This window comes from Podarcis muralis, chromosome 17 (genome assembly GCF_964188315.1).
Source record: "Podarcis muralis chromosome 17, rPodMur119.hap1.1, whole genome shotgun sequence".
Classification (NCBI taxonomy): domain Eukaryota; kingdom Metazoa; phylum Chordata; class Lepidosauria; order Squamata; family Lacertidae; genus Podarcis; species Podarcis muralis.
This window is the reverse complement of record NC_135671.1, coordinates 36,063,554-36,086,677: the sequence shown is the minus strand read 5'-3', so window position 1 is coordinate 36,086,677 and position 23,124 is coordinate 36,063,554. Positions and strand designations below refer to the sequence as shown.

General features: G+C 48.4%; 1 protein-coding gene across 1 annotated transcript; it reads left to right on the top strand.

The window, feature by feature from the left end:
• The first annotated feature begins 1,171 nt into the window (after positions 1-1,171).
• Positions 1,172-13,275, top strand: LOC114588135 (outer kinetochore KNL1 complex subunit ZWINT-like). The gene is made up of 10 exons (XM_028713080.2): positions 1,172-1,277; positions 2,990-3,089; positions 3,207-3,318; positions 4,360-4,526; positions 7,548-7,604; positions 7,719-7,870; positions 8,889-9,060; positions 9,139-9,278; positions 11,715-11,874; positions 12,861-13,275. Exons 1-10 carry the CDS (start codon positions 1,255-1,257, stop codon positions 12,939-12,941), a joined length of 1,164 nt encoding a protein of 387 aa, XP_028568913.2. The 5' UTR covers positions 1,172-1,254; the 3' UTR covers positions 12,942-13,275.
• Positions 13,276-23,124: the final 9,849 nt, after the last annotated feature.

Genomic DNA, 23,124 nt, shown 5'->3' with positions numbered 1-23,124 from the left:
CTACTTTGAGCATGATTTTTGGGGTGTGAGAAAACAGCATGCAAATAAAAGGAATGGATGGAGTAGACACACACATTACTTATTTTTTCTATGTCCTTAATTGTGACATGCATCCAAAGGAAGCTCTGGATCAGGCAGAATGCATCGACATCTTGTAGAGGGCACTGTCCATTTGCTTGAGTGTATTATTTGTTCTGGCCAGAAGCACATCTTGGTGGGGGGTGGGGAGGGGGAAACCCCAATTATTTCTAAATATTTTGGCTATTTATGGTGTTCATGGATGCCCTTGACCATTCCATACACCCGTGGGAAGGCAGGATACACCACATCGCAGAGGATGGTCTGCCATCTGCTTGGCCGTTATTCACCCTGGCCCAAAACAGTTTTTGAGATGGGGATCCCCTCCCCATTACCCATTTATGATGTTTATGGGGGTCATCATGCATTTAGGAACATTTTACAAGCAGTCTACTTCGGACTGAATAAACTTATTGCTGTGCTTGAGGAGGGGAGTCCCATAACCACACAGATACACAGCATGAGTTAACCCAAGCTTTATTTCTGGGGCTGAAGGCCATATAAACTTTGCTTTTCATGTTGAGGGACCTGCGTACTTTCGAAATCTCAAGCAAATAAGCAACTGGGAACCAACTTCAGCAATGTGTTCAAATGCAGACGAGGAAGTGGGGCTGGGGTGTGTGTGAAACCTGCCTATTTTTTATTTTTTTTATTTAAATGTATTTTTATTAAAGATTTTCTTGATTTACAAAGGTATGTGCAATGTCTCTCTCTCGTAGTTTTTTCCACCTAACACTTAAAAAAAAACCACAAATCGGTTTCATTTGTTGAGACATTATGCCCATCTTCTATTTAATCTCATTCTTTTGAGATGGACCCCTTCCCCAGCCTCGGAAACGGCCAATATGTCTCTTTGAGGCATTGAGCGTCTGCTGTTGTTGTTTTGCTGCTGTTGTTGTTGTTGTTGTTGTGGCGCCCCGACCCCTCCAGCCCCGCTTCCCTCCTCCCCACAATCCCTGCCAGACGCCTTTCTCAAAATGGAGGCGAACGTTCATTTCGGTCGCCGCCCACCTTCCCTCCTCCGCGCCGCTTCTGTCCAATGGCGCTGCGGGATCCAAGCCACTGGGCGGGGCATTGCTTGGTCTCCGAGCATCGATTGGTGCGCTTGGCGGGCGGAAGTGGGGCGATGTGGACTCAAATGAAAAGGCGCGAGGAGCGCAGCGACATTGAGCGGCTATGGCGGCCTCGGAGGCTGCGGAGTGAGTGCTGTTTATTTGCCACTTATTCCCAAGACATAGGGATTAATATGTATATATGCTCTGGTTTCTGTTCAGCTGGTATAAATCTTAGCGTTTTTAATTTTGTTTTAGTTTATTGCACGCGTAACATATATATGGCAAACTTTTCCTGGTTTTATAGTCTTGCCTTTTTGTGAACAGCTTAGGGACTGTTTTATATTTGGAACAACCAATTGGTGTATCCATTTTATTAAACAAATAAATGCATTAAAACAATATGGGGGAAATGCTCTTGTGCTAGTTCACCGGGCGACGGATGTATTTGGGTTCCAGTGGTTAAAGGGCTTCTGGGAGCGACAGGACTTTGCTTCTCTGTCTCGTTAACATACTAAATTTTAAAAATCCATATAATCTCGAGAAGGTTAACAGCTTGGGACCGGTTTACCTACGAGGTCGCCTAAAACCATCATTTATACATCAAGCAGACTCGTTTGGGAGAGCTGCGGTACTCCCCCCCCCCCCCCTTTGCACTTAACTATTTCGTTGGGCATTGAATGAAGAATGGTTTTCATATATATATATATATATATATACACACACACACACACACACACACACATATACATATGTACATGTACATATCTTTGGACCAGCTTGCTTGCGAGGTCGACTGGCCCTCCCTGTGCCCACTCAACCGCTCTGAATTGGAGCTACTGGCACTGCGGGAGGTGCCACATAATACCCATTTTATGCGCTTGAACTCAATCCTTTAGCTTGGCAGTACCTGCTAAAAACATTATTCTGCATTTCCCTAGTTTCTACTGCTGCATTTGCTTGAAAACATTGTAATTTCAGGGGGCTGGACTAGTTGACCTGCAACTTCTAATGCTACGATTCTATGAATTTTCCACAGACCCAAGTTCCTTGAAAGTTCATCAGGGAGTTGCTTGCTTATAAAAGTATATGCCTCCATCTCATAAAAGAGCTTATAACAATACGTATAACAAGTAAAACATAAAACGCCATTTAAAAACCAGTACAAAATCGTTAATCAAGAACATATTAAACAGCAGCATAGGCTTAACTGGTTTCTCAGTGAGGCAGTGAAACAGCAGACAAGTTTCCCTGTATAGAACAACTTTCCCGTCATTTCAGACCACCTGAACATCTATATTTATTTATTTATTTAATTGCATTTATATCACACATTTTTTTCTGCAAGGATCTCAGTTCTGTGTATGTGGTTCTCCACCCCCTTTAATCCCCATAACAACCCTTTGAGGTGGGTCGAGTTTCATGATTGTGGGGATTTGAACCCTTGTCTCCCATATCCTAGTCCAACACTTTAACCATTATACCACATTGGTGTTAGGTGTGTTCAAGGTGTTGCTCCCTGTTTGCATAGAGCAACTCTGAACCCTGGTTAGCCTGGCAAGTATCCCAGCTGAGCTGGATGTATGCCCTTGGCGTGGACATCTTGTGACCTCCAGATGTTGAACTACAACTCCCATTAGCCTCAGTGTAGCCAGTGGTCAGGAACGATGGGAGTTTGTAATCCAACAACATCTGCAGGGCCCACATTTGCCCACCCTGGGCTAGGTAAGGATATGACCTTGAATCTTTCACCAGTATGGAGGGTCGCCGTGGCAGCTGAAATGTTTCCTGGGACATACAAAGTTTTGAAAGCGCTCTTTTAGTTTCTTGATGTTGTGGTTTCTTCATGTCCTCCTTAGGCTCCTTGCTCGGGTGAAGGATGCACTCGCCTTTGAGAGCCAAGCCCAATATGGGGTGGAGGCTGACCTACCACCTCAGGTTTTGGCTGAGCATGCCATGGTGAGTAGCAGCCCTTTTTCCCTTGGAGGGGATGCTGGCTTTAGTCCTGGCTGGCTCAACGGGCGCAGAGCTCCCAGGGTGCTGACTTGAACCCAGCTTTTGGTGTGTGTTTTCCAGAGCACCAGGCACGCCCACAAGTTTATGTTGATGCAGCTGCAAGTGTTGAAGTTCTGTCTGGATTTCCTTGATTCTGGACTTTGCGTTGAGAACGCCTCCAAATCTTCTGTTCGTGAGTATGCATGCTGCACAAGTCACGGTTTTCTATGTGTCCAAACTAATGAGGGTGTAGCGTGAATCAAAATATCTCTAGTTTGCATATTTTGAAAAATAGCCCTGCATTGAGGATCGTAATCTGGGGAACCGGGTTCGCGTCTCCGCTCCTCCACTTGCAGCTGCTGGGTGACCTTGGGCCAGTCACACTTCTTTGAAGTCTCTCAGCCCCACTCACCTCACAGAGTGTTTGTTGTGGGGGAGGAAGGGAAAGGAGAATGTTAGCCGCTTTGAGACTCCTTAAAGGGAGTGAAAGGCGGGATATCAAATCCAAACTCTTCTGCTTCTTCTGCTTAGTGTAGTTAAACCTGTTTTTGGATCGACTCCCATGGAATTGTGCCATAGCATTGCACTACTTCTTTCCTCCTTGCCATATACAACCTTAAACTGTTTCCAGGGCCAAAATAGTGGGCCAACTTACCTGTGACCCTCCAGATGTTGCTGGATTACAACTCCCATCATCATCACCAGTCCATGCTGGCAGGTGCTGATGGGAGTTGTAGTCCAAAGCATCCAGAGCATGCCACGTTGGCCACCCCTGAATTAGGAAATGGGCTTTTAATTTTTATTATTTCATTTATTAATTTAAGTTTTTAAATTTTAATTTTTAAATCTTTATATTTTTATAAATTGCCTTGCATTTATTTCCCACAAAATAAAATAAAAATAAATGCAAAGCAGGGAAGGGCTCTTTTAAACCCCCCCAGAACACATTCTGTGCTTTCAGTCCAAGAGTCCAAGCTGAGCAGTACTGAAGTGTGCTCTGTGGCGCTACATTTCTTCAGCCGGTGACTGGTAGGTGTATTGGGCAAGCTGGTTTAATGAACATCAGCCTTGTTCCATGGAGAGTTTATTTTTTTATTGTGGCTGGTCATAGTGTGGGTTGGAAACTCCTGCTTCTCCTTCTGGTACTTTGAGAAACTCGGTGAAACGACTGTACCGCCTCTTCTGTCTCCAAGGCTGATCTTGGGCTCCCCACCGCCGCCTCTTTCTCTTGCAGGACAGGAGGTAGCCGAAGCAAAGCAGGAGTGGAAGAAGTTCAAAGCTGAGTACCAACAACAAGTGGAGAGCATCCAGAAGGATGTGCCACAACTGCTGCTCAAGCTGGAGCAGGCGCGGAACCGAACTCAGCTCTTGGAAGAAGCTCTGCAACGCTACCAAGACAAGGTGCTTTGCTGATTAGGGGGTGGTGACGGGGAGCCTGGGATGGAGTTGTCCCCCTGGTTTCTGATTATAGCAAGAGTGGTGAACCTGTGGCTCTTGAGATGTTTCCAGACGTCAGCTCCCATGGCTCAGGAATGATGGGAGCTCTAGAGCAACCAGACCTAGAGACCCAGAGATTTCCTGCCCTTGGATTAAAGCAAGCTGCCCATAGACAAGATGCTAAAGCCAGGATGGCCTAGACATCTCACCCAGCAGAATTTTGGAGGTTGAAGGGAGGGGAAAGCAAAAACCCTTACAAAGATTCAGGTGGAGGGAAGCTTAAAAAGTAATTATTAGTATTAGTATTATTAAATTTGTATACCACCCTTCATCCATAGATCTCATGGTGGTTCACAACATAAAATTACAATACTACCCCCCCCAAGGTGCATAATATAAATGAGAACCAAAAAAACCCCCACAATAATCCCCCCTCCCACTGTTGGAAAACGCCCTGGGGTGCCCCTGCAGCCTCCAAACTCCGAGCGTTCTCCAGTACGCGCGGCTCTGGAAAAGGCATTTCCCTTCTTCTCCAGTGTGCTTCAGCGACATGTATCAAATGATATATGCACACTAATCTTCTAGCATAACACAGCAAGAAGACATTGTAGAGCTAATCTATGTACACACTATGTACAGACAAAGGATTCATGGCGTCTTCTCTCTCCAGCTCCGAGAGACGAACAGGTCACAAGTAAAAGCAAAAGTACAGTACAAATAGTACATACAGCGGAAGAGATAAGACTGTCTTCCGTTCCCACACTCTTCTCAGACAGGCATGTGATTTCCACCAATCTCACCTGCAGCATCGGAGGCGTGAAATACTAACACTGAAACACATTTAAAAGGGCACCAGATTTCTCTTACAAGGCGGCGAGGTTAGTGGATAAAACAGGGGCAGCAAAGGGGGCAGCTGACACAGATCTTAGAAGTACTGCTGCTGCCTGCTTTTGAAATGTGTGCCCAGAATGTCTCTGGAACTGATGCTGTGTTTTGAAATGGTTGGCTTTACTTCGCTTTGATCTTTTAAACTAAATAATGAAAAATAAAAGAGGACCCCCCCCCCCTGCATTATCAGCCAAAAGACAAAGGTTTTAACCTCTCCACCAGGTACTGCTCCACATCTTTGCTAAGGAATAAGGCTGTGTAAGCACCTTACATTTGAAGCATATTAAAGGTAAAGGGACCTCTGACCATTAGGTCCAGTCACGGACGACTCTGGGGTTGCAGCACTCATCTCACTTTATTGGCACAGGGAGCCGGCGTACAGCTTCCGGGTCATGTGGCCAGCATGACTAAGCCGCTTCTGGTGAACCAGAGCAGCACACCGAAATGCCATTTACCTTTCCGCCGGAGTGGTACCTATTTATCTACTTGCACTTTGTGCTTTCCAACTGCTAGGTTGGTAGGAGCTGGGACCGAGCAACGGGAGCTCACCCCGTCGCAGGGATTCAAACCACCGACTTTCTGATCTGCAAGCCCTAGGCTCTGTGGTTTAACCCATAGTGCCATCCGTGTCCCTTAAAGCATATTACTCCTCTCAAAAAACTAGGAGCTGTAGTTTGCTGATGCTGCTAGAAATTGTAGCCCTGCGAGGAATCAACTACAGTTCTCAGGATTTTTTTGGAAGCCACATGCTTTGTATGGTGTGTCCGCAGTCTAAATGACCTTTGAGAAGGTGCAAGGGAGCTATTTGCAGGACCCATTAGCTGAAAGATACTGGCCGTGGCAACCCTGAACCCTGACTGTGCTTAAAGGTTTTTAGGCGCTCAAAATGTTTTGAAGAGCTTTTAGATTTTTTTTAACGTTATGAAATGTTATATACACACAATCGTTTCAAATTTTTGATGTTTTGTGCCTTTGGGGAGGAGGAGGAGCAAGATAGAAATTTTATAAAGGAACATTAAATCATAGAATTGAAGAGTTGGTCGGGACCCCGTGGGTCCTCTAGTCCAGGGGTCAGCAAGGTTTACCTCGCCTGGGCCGGTTCACTCCAGCAGAGATCCCTTCATGGGCCGCATTGTGCACGCCCGTGATTTCCGGCGTCTGTGCAGATGCGATTTCTGGTGCTGCAGAAGCGAGTCCCCACGCCACACTGCGCCGGTTTAGTGCAGTGTGCGGGGACTCGCTGAGGAGGCTGCTCGGTTCAGGGGTGTCTTGTGAGCCGGTTAAAAGACTCCCATGGGCCGCTTGTGGCCCATGGGCCTTAGGATGCCTATTCCTGCTCTAGTCCAACCACCTGCAATGCAGGAATCTCAACTAAAGCATCCATGATAGATGGCCATCCAGTCTCTCTTTAAAAACCTCCAAGGAAGGAGAGTCCACAACCTCCCGAGGTTCCGCTGTCGAACAGCTCTTACTGTCAGAAAGTTCTTCCTGATGTTTAGCCGGGATTTCCTTTCTTGCAACCTGAAAAATTAAATAACGTGGTCTTCATGGCTAGTCCCCATTGATAGCCTTTATTCTCCATGAGTTTGTCTGGTCCTCCTTTAAAGCCATCCAAGTTGACAATACAGTCATACCTCGGGTTAAAGACGCTTCGGGTTAAATCTTTTCAGGATACGTCTCGCGGTAACGAAATGGGTTACTTCTGGGTTTTGCCACTCACGCATGCGCAGACGCTCCAAATGACGCCATGCGCATGCACAGAAGCGGTGAATCGCGACCTGCAGACGCGGGTTGCGTTCTGCCCAGGTTGCGAACACGGCTCCGGAACGGATCCCGTTCGCAACCAGACGTACCACTGTACCTGGTAGCAAATTCTGTAGTTTAACCACATGCTGTGTTCATTGGGTTCAAATTCAAGAAGCCCCTTAGTAGCCAAAGTATTATCATGGGGGGTGGGATGGAGTACACCTTGCCTTTGTTTATATGTCCCATCAGGGGTGTCTGTAAGCCCAGCCAACAGTGTTTATTGATAAGGCGTAGGTTGTGACCCAGCCATTTGGGATTCCTGCACTTACTTACTTTGCGTTTCCCTTGTAGAAACTGGAGATGGAGGAGAAGGCGAGGAGTGCTCAGAAGAGGCAGCAGAAGGAGCAGGTGTGGTGAACTAGATCTGAACAGGGCAAGTGAACTAGATCTGAGCTGGTCTGGAGTGGGGATAGCAGCTGGTTGAGTCCCTTGGCTTGATCCTGGTTGCCTCTACCCCGGCAGGACGCCTTGTGTGAGCAGCAGCGGCGGTTGGAGGAGCGCATGGCGGAGCTGCAAGGCAGTCTGCAGGCGCAACGCGAGGAGCTGCAGCAACTGCGGAGGGAGCTGGAGGAAGAAGAGCGCCAGGCCTGCGCTTGGCAGGAAGAGGTCCAGAGGTGAGGGTGCTGGTTCCGGCTGCGGTGAATGGAATCTGAAATGTGCCCAGGAATGGACCTGGGACTTGGAATAGGGAATAACGGCCACCCCCTGATTCCATATCTGCAGTTAGGGCAAGATATGCACAGCTACCCCACCATTGAAACCTAAGGTTCTGCTCATGCGAGGAAAGATGCATGCTTGCAAGTGTGTGGGCCTTGCCTCTTTTCAGCTGGGCAGCCAGAGGGGTGGCTGAGAAATTCTTGGGTGTCCTTTGTAGATGTGCGCAGCTCCCTGTAACTAATGGTGGTTGAATCAAACTATGCATAATAAGGGAATCACGCCACCATATTTTTCGTTCTATAAGACGCACCAGACCATAAGACGCACCTAGTTTTTGGAGGAGGAAAACAAGGAAAAAAATACTCTGAATCCCAGAAGCCAGAACAGCAAGAGAGATCTGGCTTCTGGGATAGCCATAAGCCAGGACAGCAAGCAGGATCGCTGCGCAGCTTCTGCCACAGCCTCTTCCGGGCAGGGGGGAGGAAGGCTCCCCCAAGAGCCGCGCTCCCTTTAAAGAGCGCACAGAGCGCGTGTGCGGCTCTTGGGGGCTTTTCCCTGAGGAGGGAGAAGGGCAGCCCGCACACTCCACGTTGCTCTTTAAAGGGAGCGCTGAGCAGAGCATCCCGTCTGCATTCACCCCATAAGACGCACACACATTTCCCCTTACTTTTTAGGAGGGGAAAAGTGTGTCTTATAGAGCGAAAAATACGGTAATTTCTATAATCCACAAGAGACTGCAGGTTACCTGGTGCAGAGTTCAGATTTTGTCTGTCTGGAGTACTCATTGCCTTATTTTATAGCATGGGTTAAAATCTTCAGTCTTAAGGCTGCCTTTAAAAGGTTGGGGTGGGAGGAATCCAGCCGTTCACTACTCCAGCCCCCACCCTGACTGCTCCACCATGAGTCTTGTTGGAGATATGCCTCCATGTTTCCTCCTTTTTATTGCCCTGCCCTGGACTTGTTCATTGTCTGCAGGATCTCTGACTTCCGGTCCCTTCTGGAGACCTTGCAAGGGGTCAGGCTGCTTTCTGAATCAAAGAGTGACCTGGAGTTTGAGCTGATCTCCCCGGCCCAGCCGGGGGCTGCCACTCCCCACGCCCTGAAGCTGCGCTTGCACTGGAGGGATGATGGCAGTGTCATGCTGCAGGTGAGTCAGAGTGAGAATCGGGTTCTGGCCTGGATCGGAGTTTTCAGACCGCTGACTGGATCTCCTTCTCCCGTGCAGAGCGACAGCCCTTTCTTCCCTCCCTCTTTGGTGCTTCCCGAAGGCACTTGCGGCAACATCAGAGCCATCGTCCTGGAGTTGCAGAATAGCTACTTCCAGCAAGCACAACTTCTGGCTGAGATTGAGTTGCTGCACAGCTGGTGAGCTTCCTTGCTTTTGTATGGCTTTTGTAGAGCCGTTTTGGGCCTCTGGAGTTCACGGTTGAGTAGAAGTTTTTCTGTCTTTACACAGAGAGGAAGTTGCAGGGGCAGGTGTAGCTCAGCACCAGAGACCTTGCTTTGATTTATTTCCTGGCGTCTCCAGTTTGGAGCATGTAGGGGAGCGGTGCAGAGACCTGTTGCCAAATGAAGCAGACCAAGTGAAGTGGGGTTGGATCACAGGGGCTCCGAAACTGCCTTAGCAAGCCTGCTAGTTTATCTGCTCAAATTGAATTTATTTATTTAGAAATTTATGCCCTCATCTTTTGTCAAAAATCAAATGCAAAGCAGTTTATAAAAGTATAGATAATACATATAAAACACAAGAAAAGCAGCTCACGTCACTCAAATCATTTTTGCGTGTTGAATTCAAAAGCATAACCAAATAACTGTCAATACTGGGACTGAGATTCTGAATTTATGAGGAAGAACTATTAAGATGAGAACTAGGAATAGTGATAAAAAAATTCCTTTCAGTTGCACCTTAGAGACTAACTAAGTTTGTTATTGGTATGAACTTTCGTGTGCATGCAAACGAAAGGAAAGGCAAAATAGGAAGGTTTTAATTGCCTGCCTGAAGCTTGAGAGAGAGGGGGGGCTGGCTTAACCTTTTCCAGGAGGGGAGTTAACAGCATGAGCACTGCAGATAGAAAGGTTGGCATTGTTAAGACTAAAGTGCACATTGCTCTGTTTCTTGGCCAGCTTCCAGCTTTTTGTGAATACGTCCCTTCACAGTGATGTGAAATTGACACTCCTGATCACTTGATAGCTTCTTCTTTCTTTGGCAATCACTCGTAGCCGAGCAAGATTGTCTTCCATGAACACGGTTTTAACAGTGAGTCCGTAAGTGACTGTGGAGGCCAATTCTGGATCCACACGTCCTTCCACAGTGGGGTCATAGGTTTCTGGGAGGGAGTTGATCACGGTGAGGGTTTTCTAAACATCTCCCTTTCGTCCTGAGTTCAAGCATCTTAAAAAGGCTATGACACCTTTGGTAAAGGCTGTTCTCCAACTGGAGCATTCGCAGGCCAATGTTTCCCAGTTGTCAGTGTTTATACAGTGGTACCTCGGGTTAAGAACTTAATTCGTTCCAGAGGTCTGTTCTTAACCTGAAACGGTTCTTAACCTGAGACGTCCTTTCGCTAATGGGGCCTCCTGTTGCCACTGCGCCATTGGTGCGTGGTTTCCGTTCTTATCCTGGGACAAAGTTCTTAACCTGGAGCAACCACTTCCTGGTTAGCGGAGTTTGTAACCCGAAGCGTCTGTAACCGAGGTACCACCGTACTACATTTTTAAAGATTTGCCTTGAGAGAGGCTTTAAACCTCTTTTATTGACCACCAGCACTACGCTTTCCATTTTTAAGTTCGGAAGAGAGTACAGTGGACGCTCGGGTTGCGAGCGTGATCCGTGCGGGATGCACGTTCACAACCCGCAGCATTTGCAACCTGCGCATGCACGGATTGCGATTCAGCGCTTCTGCGCATGCGCAAAGCGTGATTTAGAGATTTGGCGCATGTGCGACCGCTGAAACCCAGAAGTAACCCGTTCCAGTACTTCCGGGTTTCGGCGGTCCACAACCCGAAAAACGCAACCTGAAGCGGCTGTAACCTGAGGTATGACTATAGTTGCTTTGGAAGACGATAATCAGGCACCCGCACAACATAACCAGTCCAACAAAGTTGATGTTGAAGAGTCATTGCTTCGACACTGGTGATCTTTGCTTCTTCCAGTACACGAGCATTAGTCCGCCTGCACTGATGCAGCTGTTTAGAGATATCTGTTTTGATGTGTCTTCAGACCCCAACTGGGATCTTATCTTCGTCAGAAACTCAGGTGGTCTTCTTAACCAAGCCACACTCTCACCTTTTCACTACTCCTCTGCCTGGTTCTAAAGACAACTGAGACCGCTTGGAGCACCGAGAGTGTGTGTTTCAAGCCATTTGGATGAAAGCAAGGCTGGAAAAGAATGGAAGGAAGGCTGTGAGATGCCCTCCACCCCCCAAAACATCTGTGAACCTAGAAGATTCTGTTCCCTTTTAATCCCTTTTCATACTTGTTTAGGCACTGTACAGAAAAGAGACATGCCAAGGTATCTGCCAGTGGGCTTTTAGTAGGGATTGGCAGCTGGCAGCCTTGGGGCTGGGGCCGACCCCTGGCATCAATGAGACCTGGCTCTCTTGTGCTTGCTAGCCGTCACTTGGGCATCGGCCTGCCCTGTTCTTGGAGAACTGCCTGGCCTCTCTGTGCAGTGGGGATTGCTGCGTTCAAGGGAATGCCCTCCCATTTTGGAAGGAGGTTGTGTTTCCTTCCCCATTGACTGTCTCCATGCCAGCCATTGCTGATGCCTTAACCCGCCTCCTCTGCTCTTCCCCCTGCAGTTTTGCTATTGATTGGCAGCAAGAGAAAAGGATTCTGAGTTACCTGAAGCCCAGCTCCACTTGTAACCTCTATGTGGAGCCAGGATACCCAGCCAGCGGTGGCATCTCCCTCTGCTCAGTGAAGGTGCAGCATGGCACAGTTGACGCAACTTCCTATAAGGTTAGCGCTGGGTGGGTGGTGATCTTGAATGGGGGTAAACAAAACAGCAAGAGTTAAGACTCTGAGGAGAGGAGGCTGTTAAAATCTTCGATCCTCTTGTGCCCAGCTGTCCCACTTTTCTCTGTTCTCCTGCCTTCTGGCTAGAGATCTATTTGGGGTAGAAAAATGGGCACCAAACATTGGGGATGCGCGTGGAAGTGCAGCTGTAAAGAGGGGTCAGTGCATCTGCCCATGCTCATTCTTGACCCTTTGCTTCCAGCCCAATTAAGCATAGCTGCACTTGCTCTCTAGGTTGTTAGGCATGCAAATAGAAATGAGGGTGGGATTTGTAAAATGGCTGCTGATGTCCCAAAGGAATGGGGATTCCTAGGGGAATCGTGTTTTTTGGGGGGAGAGGGGCCTCTTTCTGGGTGAAAGGCTAAAGGTCCCTCATCTGTAGGCTTTTGCTTGCTTCCTTCTCTGTTTTCTGGCCGTAACCCTCCATCTCATGTTAAAAGTGACTCAAAAGGACACTGCGGTGGGGTCACAGAGGCATGAGATGCTTTTATGGAAGATATTTGAGGGGCAGTGCCCTTCTCTTTGTTTTAAGCAGTGGCATAAAACTCTCAGTAGCCTGCCTTGCACCAGTTAGAAGAGATGCTCAGATTCCTGGGCATCCATTTCCTAGGAGCCTCCTTGTGGTTTCCTGAGGCTGTGTGGTGTAGTGGTTAAGAGCAGTGGACTCGTAATCTGGTGAACCGGGTTCGCTTCCCAGCTCTTCCACCTGCAGCTCCTGGGTGACCTTGGGCCAGTCACACTTCTCTGATGTCTCTCAGCCTCACTCACCTCACAGAGTGTTTGTTGTGGGGGAGGAAGGGAAAGGAGAATGTTAGCTGCTTTGAGACTCTTTCGGGTAGTGATAAAGCGGGATATCAAATCCAAACTCCTCCTCTTCTTCTTCTTCTTAGCCCTGGCCATGATGCACTAATCTTCTTTCTTTCTGGCAGCCCCCTCAGGAGAGACCTTCGCTGCGGGACTGGCTGGAATATCTCAGTGCCGTGGACTTCAACGCTCCTTTCCTTGCCTGAGCGGCTGTTGCTCCCGCTGCCCGTGCAGGGTGAAGAAAGGTTTGGGACTAGAACCTCGCTAAGGAGCTGCTCTCCTTGCCTCTATCCTGGGGAAGGAGAAGAGACTTAACCAGGGACAGCTGCATTCTCCTTTCTTGTGCTGGCCCATTTCAGTTCCTTCCCCCTCAACCCCTGGTCACTTTTGATGGCTTTGTCTTGAGTGGATCTTCCTCTTGTACATTTCAGCCCCCTCTCATCCTTACGTGTGTTTGTGTCTGACTTTACTTCTAAACATTCTGAAACTTTGCTGTTTTCTGTTCAATAAAACCCAGCGTCAAATTAAAAATCGAGGAATTCTATATACATAATGATTCGTCACAGTACTTGGAAGCCTTATTACAAGACACTTGGAAGGCTGTCATACAAGAATCAGTGCAAATAATCATTTTTAAAAGGAAAGAAGCAGAAGGAAGGATTCACTATTGGAGATATAACTGAATTAGAACAAGAACACAAACAGACTGAAGGTAATAAAGTAAATTGAAACAGAAAAAAGCAGAACTCCGAACATTAGAGGTAGGGGAAAAAAATATGTAGCCATGCATTTCATTACGTGGACCAAAAATACTATTAATTTGGTGATGAGAACTCAATGTGTACAGAAGAGCAGAGCAGCTGCTTTGCATCCTGTCCTGGGCATCTCTAGGTTGGGCTGGAAGAGAATCGTCTCTGAAATCCTGGAGAGCAGCTCCCAGTCAGTGTGGACAGTACTTAGCCAGTTGGACCGATGCTCGGACCCAGCATTTGGCAACTTCCTATGTGCTTAAAGCAGGCACCTGTTGGTCGGCGGAGTTCTGCATCTTGCCACTTGGTGCTGCTGTTTCACCACACTTCTTGCAAAGAGAGAGCCTTACCTGGAGCGACAGATGCAACTCTGGAGGGTGATCTTTCGGACTCCCCTTCACCCAGGATTACTTTCCCCCCCTGCTTGCTTTTGATTCTAGGCCAGTGTATACACTCCAGGTGGTCCCCCCCCCCCAAGAAATTGTATCTGAGTCACACAGAAGGTTTCTACCCTCCCACCATGAATGCTGAATTTGAAGTGGAGCATTGGGTACCAGCCTAATGGCTACTACTTCCTTTTTAGAGGTCAACAAGCAAGGGTAGAACTCTTAGACCAGGGGTCCCCAAACTAAGGCCCGCAGGCCGGATAAGGCCCAAGGGACTCGTTTATCCGGCCCACGGCGACTGCCGCCACCCGCCCTTAGCGGTGCTGCGCTGCTGCCCACTTGTGCGCATGCACAATTATTTTCAGTGCACATCCGGGTCGGAGGAGGCCCATGCACATGCACACAAGCTTTCTGGTGCTCCTCCAACCCAGAAGTGTGCCAGAAATAGCGTATGGGCACACTCTCCCCCTCCCTCCGCGCGATCTGCGCTGGAGACACCGGCCCTGTGGGAATGTTCTGGGGTGCAGGAGAGGATATATTGACTAATTATATCCTTATCCAACTTGTGCTAACAAGTTCCCAACATATCAGCAGAGTTTATAAACATTCCCCTTTAAGTTCGCAACGGTAACGTGTGCACAGGTTCGCTAGAACCTCTATAATAATTACTCTGGTAATTTCCCCTTTTGTTCCCTCTTAAAATACAAGACACGACACAGTCTTCATAAAAGTATAAAAGAGTTTACTCACGTTCTGTTCACAATGTGATCCCAGAAGGCAGACAGGCTTAAAAGGTTACATGCATTTAGAATCTATCTTGTAGCAAGATAGACCTTATCTCCTCTCTTGGCTGGGAGCCAAGAGAGCATCCTTAGATGTTTCCTCATCGAAGAAAGATGGCAGAGAGAGAGAGTGCCTGCCTGCCCTGTGCTTTTGTCATTACCTGCACAGGTGAGGCCACACCCACCTCTGGCCACATGTGGAGGAAGTCCGTCCCCAGGAAGTTTACCTGCTTGCTGGACAGACATCCCTCCCCATGTTCTAACATGTACACTCTAGGAATGTTGTCATTGACTGCTCCTGTGTTTACATCCCACAGGCCCAAGGTGTGGTAAGTTTGCTGACCCCTGTCTTAGACCAATCTCTCCCTCCCTATACGGTGGTGCCTCGGGTTACAAACACCTTGGCTTACAAACACTTTGAGTTACAGACTCCGCTAAGCCGGAATTAGTACCTCATTTAAGAACTTTACCTCAGGATGAGAACAGAAATTGTGTGGTGGCGGCGGGGCGGCAGCAGGAGACCCTCCATTAGCTAAAGTGGTACCTCGGGTTAAGAACAGTTTCAGCTTAAGAACGAAACTCTGAAACGAATTAAGTTCATAACCAGAGGTACTGCTGTATGTGCACACAGGTATGCTCTTTTACATTTGCTGAGGGTGAAACCGAGTATGACGTCAAGAATTGAGGCATCTGCCTTTGTTCGCTGCCTCCTTTCCTGTTGCAGCTCTTAAATGCTCCTCCTTCCCTTCCTTGCCTACCTAAAATATTGGGGGTGGGGGAGATGTTGCTGCAGATCAACTTGGCTTAGGTTAAGAGGGTCTGGGTTTCCAGGGGGGCCAGAGTCGTGGGGAGGGGGCTGAGGGGGCTTTGCTTGCCGCATAAGGGATAAATGTGGCTGCCTGGCTTCTTTCTGAGAGGATCAAGGCATAATGGATGACGTAAATAGAGGGAGCCATGAGGGGATGTCTGGCTGGTTTCAGGGCCCTGATCTGGGAGGTGGAAAGCTAAACTGCCAGGAGGTAATGGGGGGCAGTGCAATGTTCTTGGCTGGCTGATTTAGGGACAAAGAAATGTGATTTAGGGACAAAGTAAGGGGGGGCAGCTTTTGGGCCTTGCCATATTTTTAAGTTCTGATCTTTAAATTCTTCCACTTGCTTGTTTACAGTGCAATTCCATCCATATCTCCTCAGAAGTGAGTTCCTCTGAGTTTGATGGGACTTCTTCCTAGGTAAGTGTATGGAATTGCAGCCCCAGAATGTGAGATTTTTAATCCTTTTTTGTCAGCCTGCAGCTACCTACTGAAGCTCCTGGGACAGGTTGGATTAGGACTTGGTTTAGGGAGCTTTTCCACTAGTCAGAGGTGGGAATGGAAAAGTGTGTCTTCAGAAACAGGAGCCCCCTTTAGAGATCTACCTTCCTCTCCATTTATTTTCTTTCTTTTTATTAAGAGGGGAGAATTGAAACCTGCAGGTCTTCCGCATGATTTAGCAGGTCCTGGGTCATCAACCTGTTGCTCAAGATGGAAGCTGCCCCTGTATCTGGCCTGCCCACCAACCTCGACTTTTTGCCCTTGGATGCAAAGCAGTCTGGGGTTGGTGAGGCTGCTGCCCATGAAATATTTACCCATCTGAAGCGGGAGTCGGGAAAAGCCTTAAGTGAGCGTTTTCTGCTTGGTCTTGCACGATGAAATATTTAAACAATGTCTGAGAACTGGGCAGCGTTTGTTCCGGAAAAGTGGCGCTTGGATAAGGTTGGCTGGGAAGAGGTTGGCAGCGTCAGGGTCATGGGACAGAAAGGGGCGTGCAATGAAGGAAGTCATTGAATGAGATATCGCAGTCTTGGATGCATGAAAACACTTTGGCACATAACAGGAGCCAGCCTAGATGGGGGAGAGGGATACCCGTGAACACGAGGGAGCAGAGGACACCTGTTCTCATGCTGTGTTTTGCTCTCCCTCCACCCTCCTTTCCAAACTTTCTTTGTTTGAGTGGTGGCCCTAACCCTGAGCTCTCTGCCTGGGCTGTGTATGGTTGCTGGCTTCTGCTGGGGACGTGCCAGCGAGGCCAGGCTGCGCTCTGGGGATGGGGCCCACCAAGATGGGTCTGGGTGGCAGCGCTGGCAACCCCCTGATGGACTACTCTTGGCCTTGGCCAAGGTGGAGCAGGCATCCCTGTGGAAGCCAGTGTCTGCATGGGGGCACATGGTTGTGCCTGCTCAGAATTTTGCTCTCCCTGCCGTCTCATGCTATGCCACTGTTTGGAGGAACAGAGTGAATCAAAAGTGGGATGGGGAAGGCAAAAAAATGGGTCAAGGCGAAGGAAATAAAATATTGTGTGAGTAGAGAGTTCAGGCAGAGGTGGGAAGGGAGGGGTGTGATGGAGAAAAAGATTCTCAGAAGGAGAACCTGGCCTGGCTGAAGAGAAGTGTGTCTTGAGTCTGGTCCATTTCTGGATGGGAGGCCACTGGCGAACTTTCATGTACAGTGGTACCTCAGGTTAAGTACTTAATTCGTTCCAGGGGTCCGTTCTTAACCTGAAACTTAACCTGAAGCACCACTTTAGCTAATGGGGCCTTCTGCTGCTGCTGCGCAGCCGGAGCACGATTTCTGTTCTCATCCTGAAGCAAAGTTCTTAACCCAAGGTAATATTTCTGGGTTAGCGGAGTCTGTAACCTGAAGCATCTGTAACCCGAGATACCACTGTAACCCAAGGTACCACTTTTGGTTCCATGATGGAAAAAAGGCGGGATATGAAAGTGCTTACTGTACAGTGTGAACCTGCATGATTTGCATGAATGCATTCTGAAACATGCCCCCCCCCCCAATTCTTGATGCAGAATGTGTGTTATGTTGCCATTTTTACGATCTTTCCTTTAAGCGCAGGATATACACAAGGCCTAGTTCTCAAGCAGGTGAGAAATCTCATGGACTTTAAATAACCAGCCGAATCTGTTGACTGTAGGGTCGCTCATCAAATCCATTCCTTGATAAAGGGAATTGTCAACCCAGCGCCCACAGGAACCATGGCACCTGCGAAAGCCTCTAGTGGTGCCTCTGGGCCAAATGCCCTTTTTTTAAAAAAAAGATATTTGGTCCTCCCAGAAAGTAAAGGGCTCCTAACTGATTTCTCTGAAATACAAGTGTTGTTGTATATTTCCCCCAGTACTGAGGAATGCTGTTTATATGTGTGTGTGTGAGAGAGAGATTTCTATGAGCAGAACCAGCGAACCATAGCTTACTTCATATGGTAAGCATAAATTGGTTGGGGTGGTTGTCCCGCTAATTTTGTGTTGGGCCACGCTCCCCATGGCAGCCATTTTGCTTTATGCCATGCCCCATCCATGGCAGCCATTTTGTGACTGTCACCCCCAGCACTCTCAAAATTTGAAATGTGCCCACAAGCTTGGTGACACCTGCTGTAAGAATTCCTGTCTGGACAGAGGCAGTCCACTTTTTTGACAGAGTTACTCTGATTTTTTTTTTTTAACACTTTACTCAGCCCAGAAGGAGCTTAAATGCAGCCTCTGTACACTAACTCTTTCTTTAAGACTCTGTTAACTACCTTCTGGAACATGCTCAGGACATTAATTTTTGAGTCTTTTCTCTAAGCTTACGCCATGTCCTTGGGCTTTCTACATCCTGTTCTTTAAACCATTCTTTTGTACTTGTTCAACAAGGCAATGCTCTCTGTTGGAACATCCTAGTCCATTTTAGAGCTAATTTTAGCACATTTTAAAGGGGGCGGGTGGGTGGTGTATACAATACCTTTCGTAACAGTCAACATAGCTTAAATTTCTGCTCTGTTGCATTGCATGTTTTGAATATGAACTGTTTAAAAAATAAAAATATTCAGCTGAAGGAGTTGCATATCATATCCCTAAACATGGAAAGCCTGTACTGCTGGGCATTTTTAATTTAATGGCAGTATTAAAAGCTAACCTCCATGGATGGGGGCAGTATACCTTGAATACCAGCTTGGGGGAAACCACCAAGGCAAGACCATCAGCTTCATGGCAGGCTTGTCAAGTACCCAGAGCAGCGGTAGTCAACACTGGGCACGGATGCCCTGCATTGGCCGTGCTGGCTTGGGCGGATGGGAGTTGGAGACCAACTGCATTATGTGGCCGATCACTTGGAACCAAAATGTAAGATGCAGTGGACCTTTTTGTCAGAGCTAGCAAGGCAACAGGTATCCAAATGAGTGAATGCAAAACTGTCAGCAGGCCCCAACTCCAATGCTTCCCGCTGACAAGACTAAGAGGAAGATGAGTTGGTGGGGGACGGCGTGGATTAGCCTATAGATAGGGTATTTGTGGTACCCCGATATGTCACTAGACTTCAGCTCCCATCAGTGCCAAGCAGCAGCGCCATTGGTCAAGGATGATGGGAGTTGGAGGAACATCTGGAGGAAACCCAACTCCCCTATCTGATGTAAGGAGTGGAACCTGGATTGACCCAAAAGCATGGCAAGTATCCCACAGGAGGTGACAAGTCGTACTGCATAAACACACCACACTCCTCCCTCCCTCCCCCCATAGAAGGCAATGGTTCCTATTGACTTCTGAAGGACATGCCAGCTGCTTCAGGTAGATTCTAAATCAGCGGTTCTCAACCTGTGGGTCCCCAGACTTTGGACTACAACTCCCATCATCCCTAAGCTCTGGCCCGGGTGATGGGAGTTGTAGTTCAACAACATCTGGAAACCCACAGGTTGAGAAAGGCTGGTCTAAATGGTTATAGGAAGCTGCCTTATACGGAGTGGTCTGTGTTGTCTGCCTACGCTGAGTGGAAGTGGCTCTCCAGGGCTTCCTGGACAGGACAGTCCCAGCACTAAATGGAGACGTCAGGACTAGAACCTGGGATCTTCTGCATGCAAAGCAGATGCTCTGCCCCACAGCCCCACCCTGCCCCCTGCTCTTGTTCTCTGCTGCTGGAGCGGACAGGACCACTCCATCGGAGCTCCACACTTCATCTGTGTACCCTTTTACTCCTCCCTTTCCCACCCCCCCCCAAGTCAACGGGGAGAAAACACCAAGCAGGCAGTTGCAGGCTCACCAGCTTCTCAAACAACTCAGAAGAAGAAGAAGAAGAAGAAGAAGAGGAGGAGGAGGAGGAGTTTGGATTTGATATCCCGCTTTATCACTACTCAAAGGAGTCTCGAAGTGGCCAACAATCTCCTTTCCCTTCCTCCCCCACAACAAACACACTGTGAGGTGAGTGAGGCTGAGAGACTTCAAAGAAGTGTGATTGGCCCAAGGTCACCCAGCAGCTGCATGTGGAGGAGTGGAGATGCAAACCCAGTTCACCAGATTACGAGTCCACCACTCTTAACCACTACACCACACTGACTCTCTCACTGTACTGTAGTTGTGCAGTGTGATCTGCAAGACATTGGGACGTGATCTGCAATTTACTTCTGCTGGTGGGGGGCAGAAGAGAGGAAACCAGCTATTGGCTTCTGCTGCTAAAGGGCACAAAACAGGCTAGTCTTTTTCTGGTCATCTGGCAACCCAAAGAAGTTGGCTAGTCAGCGGTGGGCAGGGGGTAGAATCCAGCTTCTAGTTCAGAGCTGAGGAAGAGCCTGGGACCCTCCATCACCCTTGACAGTTCCCATGCTGGCTGATGGGAATCCAACAAAATATGGAGGGTTATGCACCTCTGCCTCCCACCCCTCTTCTTGTTCCATTCAGGCACCCCAATTGTGCCCCAATTCAGAGCCATCTGTTCTTGTTTCCCTGCCCAGTTTTGTCAGTTCCCTGTGGGTTTTTGTGGGTTTTTTGTGTGTGGTGGTGTGTGAGAGAGATTTGACATGAGAGGAGAGATGGTGCTGGGCTTTGGGTGACCAAGCATGTTTCCAGTTCTTGCTGGCCAACAGCCTAGGCAGAGAGGTGGCTGTCAAAGTAGTCAGGGTGGGTGGGTGGGGAAACGAAGCTCCAGGCAGCGGATGCGCTGCCGCTCTTGGCAGCTCTGCCATGGCGGCGCTTGGAAGCCTCTGGGAAAGGGCTGTTGCCAAAGCAGCTTCTGCGCTCGCTTCCCCTCCCGGGGGATGGTGCCAAAGGGAGCAGTGTGGGCAGCCAAACTGGATGCCTGTCCTGTATCAACAGCAAGTGCTGAGCCAAAAGGGAGGAGCCAAAGAAGTGTGTTTGTGGAGGGAAATGATGGGATGTGGTTGTTCATAGGAGGCTACTGCTCAGTGCTACAGCATGGGTGGTTATACACAGAGCCAGCCCTGCCATCAGGCAGCATATCATGGAGGATATAGGCGGGGAGCATTGGCAAAGTATAGTCATACCTTGGGTTACAGACACTTCAGATTGCCTTTTTTTGGGTTACGGACCTGCTGAAACCCGGAAGTACCGGAACGGGTTACTTCTGGGTTTTGGGGGTCACACATGCGCAGAAGCGATGAATTGCAACCCGTGCATGCGCAGACACACCACTGTGGGTTGCAAATGCTGCGGGTTGCTAATGTGGATCCCGCACGGATCACATTTGCAACCCGAGCGTCCACTGTATTAGGACAGAGCTGGATGCTATCCCCGCTCCAGCTAGTTTGCTGTCTTCGACTGTGGTGGAGGGTGCTGTCCCAGTGCTGAAATGAAGTCTGGTTGCTTGTACTGTACATGAAATTGGAGTGGAGCACTTAGAGGGAGTGAATCTTAGAGGGACCATAAGGGTCGTCTAGTCCAGTGTTCCCCAACCTTGGGCCTCCAGCTGTTTTTGGACTACAATTCCCATCATCCTTGACCACTGGTCTTGCTAGCAAGGGATGATGGGAGTTGTAGTCCAAAAACAGCTGGAGGCCCAAGGTTGGGGAACACTGGTCTAGTCCAACCCTCTGCAGTGCAGGAATCTCAACTAGATCATACAGGACAGGTGGTCCTCCAGTCTCTGCTTAAAAACTTTCAAGGAAGAAGAGTCCACCGCCTCCCGTGGGAGTCCGTTTCACTGTTGAACAGCTCTTACTGCCAGAAAGTTCTTCCAGATGTTTAGTCAGAATCCCCTTTCTTGCAACTTGAAGTCATTGGTTCAGCTCTGGAGCAGGAGAAAACAAGCTTGCTCCATCCTCCACGTCATAGCCTTGTAGATATCCTCCTTAAGGTAAAGGGACCCCTGACTGTTAGGTCCAGTTGCAGATGACTCTGAGGTTGTGGCGCTCATCTCGCTTTATTGGCTGAGGGAGCCGGCGTACAGCTTCCGGGTCATGTGGCCAGCATGACTAAGCTGCTTCTGGCAAACCAGAGCAGTGCACGGAAACGCTGGTTTACCTTCCCGCCGGAGCAGTACCTATTTATCTACTTGCACTTTGACGGGCTTTTGAACTGCTAGGTTGGCAGAAGCTGGGACTGAGCAACGGGAGCTCACCTGATTGGCAAGCCCTAGTCTCTGTGGTTTAACCCACAGCGCCACCCGCGTCCCTTCGAGATATCCTCCTTAGATACCCTTTAAATGTCCTCAAGCAGCAAAAATGGGCTGGCTCTGGACATAAAAACACAGGAAGCTGACTTATACAAAGTCAGACTGTTGGTATATTTAGTTCAGTCTTGCCTACACTTGACTGGCAATGGCTCTCTGGGATTTCAGATGCATTTTTCTCTCAGTTCTTCCAGGAAATGCTGGGGACTGAACCTGGGACCTCCTGCGTTCAAAGCAGATGCTCTGCCACTGAGAGATGGTCTTTCCCTTAAGCCACCCATCCCCAACTGGACACCCTCCCAGTCTTGTTGGACTCCAGCTCTCATCATCCCCAGCCATCGAGGACAATAGTCAGGGATAATGGGACTTGAAATTGAGCAACATCTGGGTGGCTGCAGTTTCCCTGTCCCTGGTGAAGGGTATTAAATGTTAACAGATGAAATGTTTAAATGTGAGTTTTAGCTTTAAAACAAAAACAAAAAACTTTAGCATATATTCTTCATTATACATCTTGAAGTGCCAGGCGAAAACATTCCTCTTCAGCCAAGCCTTCAGATGATGAACAGTCTACAGTGGTACCTTGGTTCTCAAACAGCTTGGCTCCCGAAAAAAATGGCTCCCGAAGTAAGTTTTCTGGTTTGCGAATGTTTTTTGGAAGCCGAATGTCCGACACAGCTTCTGCTTGAGAGTGTGGGAAGTTCCTGCAGCCAATCGGAAGCCGCACCTTGGTTTTCGAATGCTTTCGGGAGTTGAACAGACTCCCGGAACGGATTAAGTTTGAGAACCAATGTACCCTGTATGTCCTTTTAAGTGCACAGTGGTACCTCTGGAGACGAATGCTTCTGGTTGTGCACGTATCAAGTTATGAGCTGCGCTAACCTGGAAGTAGTTGCTCCCAGATGCAAACTTTGCCCTGGCATGTGAGTGGAAATAGCACGCTGGAGGCACACTTTCACTAATGGCGCCTCATGTTAAGAACAGTTTCAGGATAAGAACCGCCGGAACAAATTAAGTTCGTAACCAGAGGTACCACTGTATTTGTATCAATTGTATCATTT

What these genes read in the sequence shown, in the direction of transcription:
- LOC114588135 (XM_028713080.2), top strand. Translation starts at nt 1,255, where the DNA reads ATGGCGGCCTCGGAGGCTGCGGA. An exon ending in CGCCTCCAAATCTTCTGTTC is followed by an intron (nt 3,319 to 4,359) that starts GTGAGTATGCAT and finishes TTTCTCTTGCAG; the next exon opens with GACAGGAGGTAGCCGAAGCA. An exon ending in ATTGAGTTGCTGCACAGCTG is followed by an intron (nt 9,279 to 11,714) that starts GTGAGCTTCCTT and finishes TTCCCCCTGCAG; the next exon opens with TTTTGCTATTGATTGGCAGC.